Source organism: Malaclemys terrapin, chromosome 4, assembly GCF_027887155.1.
Source record: "Malaclemys terrapin pileata isolate rMalTer1 chromosome 4, rMalTer1.hap1, whole genome shotgun sequence".
Classification (NCBI taxonomy): domain Eukaryota; kingdom Metazoa; phylum Chordata; order Testudines; family Emydidae; genus Malaclemys; species Malaclemys terrapin.
This window is the reverse complement of record NC_071508.1, coordinates 15,473,777-15,482,888: the sequence shown is the minus strand read 5'-3', so window position 1 is coordinate 15,482,888 and position 9,112 is coordinate 15,473,777. Positions and strand designations below refer to the sequence as shown.

The 9,112-nt window shown below is 41.0% G+C and overlaps 1 protein-coding gene across 4 annotated transcripts in view; it reads right to left on the bottom strand.

The window, feature by feature from the left end:
- Positions 1-426: 426 nt before the first annotated feature.
- DSTYK (dual serine/threonine and tyrosine protein kinase) overlaps positions 427-9,112 on the bottom strand; it is a 58,951-nt gene continuing 50,265 nt past the window's right edge. For all 4 annotated transcript variants that reach the window (XM_054027130.1, XM_054027131.1, XM_054027132.1 and 1 more), the window contains exons 11-13: positions 8,706-8,820; positions 7,554-7,688; positions 427-4,972 (exon numbers count right to left, since the gene is read on the bottom strand). In XM_054027130.1, coding sequence (XP_053883105.1) covers positions 4,785-4,972; positions 7,554-7,688; positions 8,706-8,820 — 438 coding nt within the window. In that variant the 3' untranslated portion in view covers positions 427-4,784. The remainder of the gene's footprint in view (positions 4,973-7,553; positions 7,689-8,705; positions 8,821-9,112) is intronic.

The following is a 9,112-nucleotide window of genomic DNA, read 5'->3' as shown; positions in this document are numbered from 1 at the left end:
CTCTGCTCAGTAAAAGCTACAGCCATAATAGCAATACTTAATTTGGAAAGCTTATTGAGAGTGAAGATAAGACAGCATTCGACCGAAAGGGAGCATGACCAAAATAAGGGTCTTGTGCAGAAAGCATCAGCTCAGAGCACTACTTATCCATTACAAAGTATTCTCCCTAGCAGAGTTCAAGAGGAACGTTATTTCAGAGCAGGTTTATGCAGGTCCAACTCTAATGACATCAGTGTAGTCATTCATTTACACTGGTATAAGAGGCAGACCAGTGTCAAACCCAAGGGCTAGCTTTAGCTTTGCGGCATTTCACTGGAGTTCAGCAAATGCTCCTGGGCACTTTTGGGTTATGGACTTTATCTGAAGAGACATATGGTGGGAGGGTATCGTCAAGGGGGAAAGCAAGCCAGACAATGCAAAAACATAAAACGTTAATGTGACCTTTATTATACAGCACAGTGTGCTCTGTGCATTCTAACAATTATATAGAATATCTATAAAACAGACAGTTGATAATGGCACTAAATGAAGCCTTCTTAACCCACAGTTGCGTCTCTTAAAAATACACATATGGACCTGGTAAGGAAAGGAAATTAGTAATGCAGAAAGTTATAATACAAATGGAAAAAATTTTAGTTGGTTCTTGATGTCAATTTCTTGGTTATTGCACTTTTTCCTACACACTTGGTAAGTTCATTACCTTTTCCTTTAACAATGTAATATACATCAGTTCTTTAAAGTTTAAAATAAAAAAAAACAATACAAAATCTAAAGACATTACAATGGAGCTGTACAGTTCTTAATTTCTCCCCCAACCCCGAAAATGTAACAGTTTTCACCACTGAACTTCAGGTCAGCCAAAGCTCAACAGGCTCCCAAAATAAAGGGCATAAAGTAAAAATAAAAACCTTTAACATTAGTGCTACTTAAGCCCCTGAGGGAGTTTTTAAATGCAGATGTGCTCCTGTTTTCTCCTAGAGAGAAAAACCTTGTAATATTAAAGTATTTAAAAAAAAAAAAGTCAAGTCACTTTTAGATCTTCAAGTAGGACCAGCAAGTCCAGAGAATGCAATATGAACACAAAGGAAAGGAGAACAGTAGGGAACAGCTATTCCTTCAGCAAGGGATGCAAAGGGATTACTCAATCCCATTCTGAAATTCTACAGAACTTGTCACCATGTGTAAACCAATATAAATGTAAATATCCTCTCCCCCTCCAAAGAGAAGCTGTGGAGGGGAAAAGAGGCTAGTATCACCATTCAAAACAATGTGCAAAGCGTAAACTGGAGCAGCTTGCTTTTTAGTTAAAAAGGAACAAGCAAGCTGTAGAGTTTGCTTAATGTAATTAGCAACCCTCTCAAATAGGTTTAGACAGATGTTTGGGTTCTCCCACCCACCAACCAGCAGTTGCCCAGCCAAAGAAATGTCCTACGGATCCAGATATACAGTACATGCGACAACTATACAGTGAGTAACAGCAGTGGCAAAGCATTAGAACACTGAGGCTGGAGTCCTCCAGCATTGCTATGATCCAGTCTTCCACTGCATTTAGGAAGCATTTTCTTCCATCTCATTCCACAATATGTAGTGTATGAAACAATCGAGCCACTTCCATCCCGGACAGAGCAATAGCTGAAAAGTTGCTACCTTGGTAAATCAGTCAGGAATGAGTGGCTCTTATCTTTGCACAGTAAGCTACTAGCAGCTTTCAAGTTTAAGTCTTAACCTTGCAACTACGTTTGCTCGGTAAACTAGTTTTATCCTATTTTTACATGCTTCCAACTCACTGACTGAAGAATAAGCATTATACTAGAGCACCTGGTACGGCCACCAAATTAGTGGCAGAACGTAAACCTCACAATGCAGCTTAGTAAACAAAAGCTTCTATTCAAATCTTTTTAGGTCTAAACCCCACCTGTGCATCTTTAGAGAGGCTTGAAGTGAAAGCTGGGTAGGGATAGTGGATTTGGGGGGCAAAGAGTGCCATTAGTTTGTATATTTTTGCAATGCACATTAAGTCAGCCTGAGCCTTTTGAAGGATTTCTGTCTTTTGTAGAGTCTTGTTTAAAATAAGACAATGATGACACTATTTTACTGGCACTCACCACTGATTTGGGTCCACATACAAATAGAAGCCACCAGAATTCCTGTTAAATAACATGGAGCTCTTTCTATATGCCTAACAGCGAGGGTACATTTTACAGTCTAGTGTTTAAGTATTTTATAGTACATCTATCTATTCATCCACAGGCCATGAAGGCTGCTTCATATGATAGGCTCTGTGTATTTCTATACAAGGCTAGCTGTCAATTACACAACATTAACGAATATCCACGTTTGTTACTGCCTTTCAATCTGCTAGAATTAAACTCACATACAACTGTCTTTGGTTACATCATTACCTAGTAGAGCCTTTTAATGGGATCGTTTACGCATCTTGTTTTTCTTTTGCTTTAATGAAGAGTTCTTACTTTTGAAGCAAAAAAGATGTGAAATCTGCTTTGCAACAGGTCAAGTGCCCAACAGAGGAAAAAGAAAAAAAAAACAGAAAACCCACTGTGTAGGAAAGTGTCTGTGTATTAAATGTGGGAAAACTTGTGCAGGCCTATGTGTGCTGGATACATAAAACAATCCCAGGGGAATTATTTAAAAGACTTCAAAGTACTTACAATCAGCATTAAAAAGGCACAGGATAAAAGTCAGGAAGGTGCCACAAAGGAGAAAGCTATACAAGACATTTCTGGAATTGCATATATAGATTTAAATTTTATTCATTTATTTTTTTTGTTTTGTTACACAAACTATGTCTATAGCTGCAAAAATACTGACCTAGACTCTTCTAGTTCTCAACGTAGTTACTAGCCACCATAGGACAAAGTAAACGGATATAAAACGGATTAATACTGTTAAAGTCATTGGTGGCATAGATATACACCAAGGCAGCGAAGTTCCTAGTAATAATCCTGCTTTGAAAAGAGACTGGTTTTTCTGTGCATGTGATTTATAGCTACTGCCCATTTCCATTCAAGTTACTGGAGAGGCTGCAGTCTATGGAACTATGACAACAGTTTTTATGCCATCGTCTGTAGTTAAGTAAAAAAGCAATCTTTTTTAAAAAGCATTATTTTAGTTTTATTGCATGCAGAAGATGGGTTAAACTAGACTGTTGAGTAACACTGCAGGGTTATTTATCCCTCTCCTTTGTTCAAGCTGTTTAACGGGCAAAAGGCGACTGGTCATAATCTTGCTTTGTACCACCCAGTAAATTCCAGCAGCAAGGTGTAATAATTTCACATGCCTGCATGGTTTTGCACATGGCATGCTAGATTTCCTGTTAAAATGAAGCCACTGCCTGCCCCATCTCCTGCAGTGGTGGGGAGGAGTGTGCTGTTATACCTAGGGACAAACTGCCAAGTAATCAGTTTCCTCACACATACAAAATGTGTTCTCCATTCAGATTCCCTCCTCCTACCCCCCATCTATCCCGAAGCACTTCAAAGTATCAACCTCGCCCAACCAAATGCAGAGGAAACACTGTGGAAAGGGTGTGTTTTCAGAAGGAGCCCTTCATGTAAGGGGTATCAAGACTGTCCTGCCCCACACACACCCTGCAATTGATCTCCAATTTTTAATACAACCAAACTGCAAAGCCCAAGGAAGTGAAGAAATCAGATGTGGACACAGCAAACCCTGCACCTCTCTACTCCCCACTGAAGAATGGCAGACCTGTTTTCCCTTGGGTACTTTTTCACCCAGCAAATGACTTTAAAAAGTTGAAGAAATCTTATTTAAAATGTCGATAGCAGAATTTAAAACGGTCATTGCCTTTACACTTAGTTCAAAACAAGGAAAGCATTTTAGTTAAAAACACAAACTGGTAATTTTCCAGTGGGTTTGGACATCAGTCGATAGTTGCTAATGACGTTTTGTGTTTCTATAATATTATGTGCAATTTCTCTGAACCATTTGTTTGAAGTCCCCATCTTACCAAAAGACTAAAAGAAAGGCCAGGTTAGACACCCCAACAACCACTATTAAGCAGAGTTATTTGAAGCAATAACTTGTTTATAAAAAGTGGTCTTTTAGGTTACGAGTAAGTAAGAGGGAAAAAAAAAAAAGTCAGATAGCTTATGATTTGGGGGTATTCCAGTTACAGTGGAATGCGGAAATTCCCCCTTAGGTAAAGTGTGGATGCTTTGATCCTGTCAATGTAAACATACCGAGTGTTGTAAGCAGCTAATGCATAACGACACTCATATCCCCCCACCCCTTGTAGCCTAAGGGCCCCACCCCAGGTAGTTACTGTTATTTGTCCCCCAAACCATCCAAGCTCAATTTTGAAGATAAGGAAAGCTGGTGGATATACTAAAGGTCAACCACAGATAGCAGCAGATGGAAGATGTTTTGTTTCAACTGTTACCACTGTGTGAGAACTGCAGTAATAAATCCCTAGTAACTCAGTTGCTACCAGATGCTTTTCTTTTGGTCAGTCTGGAGGGGATTAGCAGAGATCCCTTGCAGTCCAAATGGCCTGGATTTTCCATCTTTTATTTATTCACTCATCTTTGTAATAAAAATGAGTGCCGGGGTAACTTGTGTACTGGAGTGGAATTTTTCTGGCTGCTACCCAAGTTGCAATGTCCATAATGCTCTCAGAGGCGAGACATCTTTTGTTTGCTCCAGTGCAACTCCTGTTACCCAGCAAGAGCTACTTCTTCAAAGAAGACATCTGCAAGAAGGGGGTCAGAGTTCTCCCGTAATAAAACGGTTCTTTCATGTTTCCTTCAAGTAGAATCATCTAACCCTTTGTTTGACTGTTCAGAGCTTGACTTGCAGAGTCTGTCCATGATCCGCTGCAGCATGGGCTGGACAATGCCCAGGAGGGGACGCTGGGAAGGGTCTCCATCCCAGCAAGCTTCCATCAGCTGCCAGCATTCCTCATCAAATGCAGGGAGGCGCTCTGGGCGTACTCCTGGAAAATGGAAAGAAAGAACAGGCTGGTAACGGCTAGAAAATCCTGACTAAATAGGCATAGGAGATCCTTTGCTGTTAGTCACTTTGGCTCAGATTATAGTGGCCAGGGAGGAGTAAATGTTAGGCGTTTTCAAGACACTCCTAGTAAAGAAGGTGCTGTTGTGATAATTGGGCCTAGAAGTTTATCCTAACATTAGGGGCTTCCCTGGGAAAAGTGAGCCTAAGATCGTAACAGTGTTAAACAAGGTCTGGGGTTTGGTATACAGGGACATCCGGTCACTTAGTGATATGGTGCAAACACCATTAAAATCCTTTTAACCTTTAATAGAGGATACAGAAAAGTCATAGAGTCATAGAATATAGGGTTAGAAGGAACCTCAGGAGGTCATCTAGTCCAACCCCCTGCTCAAAGCAGGACCAATCCCTAGAAAGATTTTTGCCCCAGATCTCCAAATGGCCCCCTCAAGGATTGAACTCACAACCCTGGGTTTAGCAGGCTAATGCTCAAACCATTGAAATGTAAAGTATTAAATAGGGCTTTCAATTAATATCCCTTATTCCCTTTCACTGAAGCGTTTTAGAAGGGCCATCCCTCTGTTTGACAGTTTTACATGGTAAATAACTGTCCTTTTGGGAGAAAGGAGAAGTTAATTGAGATGGGCGGGTGGTGGTTAAAGTCAATCCTGTTTCATCCCAGGTGGTATTTGGGATTTAGCTGGAGCCGGTAGAGTTGGTGATTTCATCTGGGTCCCCCGCTCAGTCCTGGTCTGGTCAGGACATCTTTCAGGATCAGGATGATGAAGGCCAGGAACCCAAGAGATCATGGGGGGTGGCAGCCAGGGTGGTGAAGCTCGCTCTCATAGCCAGTTTTTTTCTTCCCCAAAGCCTCTTTTCATTATGGACCCCAGACGGGAGTGGTGTGAGTTATAGCTCATCACCTCATGATTTGGTCCACCAATTAGACCTAGTTTCTGACACACCAGTTTTGATTTACTGATATTTAGTTCTACACTTTTGTCTACCAGGCACAATCTTAACATAGTCCTTGGGTTATAGCTATAGGGATTTTTGTTTGGACTAATTCAGTCTGCTGACCTCCCTCTCTTACCTTTTCCCCATCAACATTTGTTGTGATAGGTTACTGTGATATATTATGATCATAATAATGCCTGCATCTGTAATTTTCACTCCATACATCTGAAGAAGTGATGTTTTTACCCACGAAAGCTTATGCCCAAATCAATCTGTTAGTCTTTAAGGTGCCACCGGACTCCTCGTTGTTTTTGTGGATACAGACAGGGCCGGCTCCAGCATTTCTGCCACCCCAAGCAAAAAAAAGCCACGATTGGCGGCAACAGTTCAGCGGCAGGTCCTTCGCTCCTAGAGGTAGTGAGGGACCTGCCGCGCCCGAATTGCCGCAGGTGCCGCCCCAAGCACCTGTTTGTTAAGCTGGTGCCTCGAGCCAGCCCTGGATACAGACTAACACAGCTACCCCTCTGATACTGAGTTACATTAATACTTTTGGCCCATTTAGTCCATCTAAATTAATACAGTGCCCAACACAGTTTCCCCAGTCACTTCAGATGGGGTTTTAGGAGCCGTAGAAGTGTGTACTGTTAAATCTCACAGCTGGTAATGGCAGGAGGCACCAAGCCAAGTATGGATGTGCATGATTCAGTTCCACTGAAGCAGTTGGCCACAGGAAAAAGCTTAACAGTACAGGGGAAAGAGCTTTTTCAGTTGCTAGCCCACAATTGCCGAACTCAGTCCTGGAACACGAGACCGAATGCACATCTTGCATCCTTCCGAGCAAATGCATGGCTCACTCATTTGATTTAGTCTCTCTCATACATGGAAAAGTTGTGGACAGGAATTAAAAAGGGTAATGCACTGACACTTTCTTATACTAGATTCATCACAGAAAGTATGTGCTACCACAGGATAGCAACTGCCCTGTTAAACTATTTTCTAACTTGGGAAGCAGAAGTTAATTGCTCAGAATGGGAAACTATAATAGACAGTCTTCCATTGTAAAAAAATGTTTGGTGAAGGATTCTGATGGCGTCTGGAAATTGCAAGGAATTAAGCATTCCTTAAAAGGATTATGCCATGTCTGGCTGTTTCTGGGATGTGGTTTACTCTACCTTCTAACCTTAATACATCATCCTTTTGAGGCAAGAATGGCATTTAAAACATTGTGCTAGCACAGTGACCGTAATCAGCAGGGACAGGTTGTGTTTTATCGGAAGCTATTTTAGAACCCTGCCAGTAGCTAGAGAGATTTCAGTTAGACTTTTGGTGACATGCCTTCAGCAGATCCCACTGAAGTCTGCCCAGATTCCAGCTAATCTTTTTTCCTCTCTAAAGTGTCAGGTGCCATTTACCCATCTATACTCTTAGAGGGTGACAGTCTGCAGTGCACTTTTTACTCAAAGGCCACTAAATCCATAGGGAGGCTAGGACTGGAAATGCAGTTCCTAGTTAAGGAAAAATGAAGGGGGTAAAAAGGATTTACTTTTCCAGGAGGTTTCACACAGTACTAGATCACCTAACAGTAACACAGCATAAGTCATACATACCTCTTCTAACATTGTTCCAAAGGTGGTCTTTGCTTGCACACCTCTCAAAGGCCTCTGGTAACTTCACATGTCCCGAACAGATGTACCAAAACAGGATACCAAATGCATAAACATCCACCGAGTTATCATATTTCCCTGTGGCAAATGAACAACAAACAGGTTTGATCAACAGGACAAATGAACGTCTCCAGAGTTTGAAACCAACATAAAATGAAAGGTACAAAACTAATCTGAGTGTTTGCATCACAGCTTGGTGTGTGTGTTATTGTACAGCATGAAAACAACTTAAGGCCTCCACTCCTTCAAAGACTTACACACAGAGCAGTGCTATTAAAGCCCATGGGACTACTTACAGTATACAGAAGGTAAGCAGATGCTTAAGTCTTTTCAGGATCAGAACCTAGCATGTTAACTATGAACACTGTTATTAAATCAGGAGCATCTGCATGTTACCCTTTGAAGTACACACACAAACAGGTTTGCTGTGATCAGTCTAATCTTAAAAGATGCTGTTCCTGGTGACATGTTTGTGCTGCACCTAACACAATGGGGTTCTGATCCTGATTGAGCCCTCTAGGAACTACTGTAAAAAAAAGGCTTAAATTAAAAAAAAAAAGGGGGGGGGGGGTTTAAAAAGGAAAAATAGTTTATGTTAGAACCATAATGCTGAGAGTCAAATTTTGAATCAAGACTTATTTCATCTTGAGGATGGGAAATAAGCCTAGATGTCATCCCCAACTCTGAATTTCCCCAACTTTTTGTATTAAACTTGCTCTACAATTTGTATGAAACCCTTTATCAGACCCTAAAAATACAGTGGACTTTTTTTTTTTAAATGGTTTATACCAGAGAGACTAAATACCTCCAATAGCCCTTCCAATGTATTAATTTGTTATTGACTTCTGTAGGCCATATGATTCCCACAGTAACCGCTCTTCTCATAAAGGAAAAAAGAATGGAGATGACCATCACTTAGACTGAAAATACAGGAAGGTGAAGTTAAATACACACCACATGCAACTGAAGTCTACCACAGTTTTGACTAGGTTTTTCCCTCTCAAGAGTTAAAAGGTACAGATAAAAGTACAGCGTTTTGGGCCTTTGGGACTGGAACTGCAGACAGTCAATAGGAGATTCCATTCACCACCTTACCTGTAAAGAGCTCAGGAGCCATATGGATGGGTGTCCCAACAATACTGCCAGACATCATGGCCTCAGGCTTGCAGAATCCCAGGTCTGTGATTTTGGCACGATTCTTTTTGTCAAGCTGTAGAGCCATCCATACATCAGGTGATGGTTAATCATGCTTTCAATCCTCTTATTGGCTTTTTAATATTAAAAGCAACTTTACAAAATGTATTCGTGTTTGAATTGTTGGGAGTTTGCTCTATGTACGTTATTCTGAATTATGCTATAGACTCTGTCCTAACTAACATGACAAGTTTTTACATCTTTATTAACCAGGAGGTATGGTCTAGCAGTGTGAGACCAGGACTGGGAACCAGAAAGTCCTAAATCTAATCCCAGCTGTGACAAACTATCCTCACACAAGTCACTAT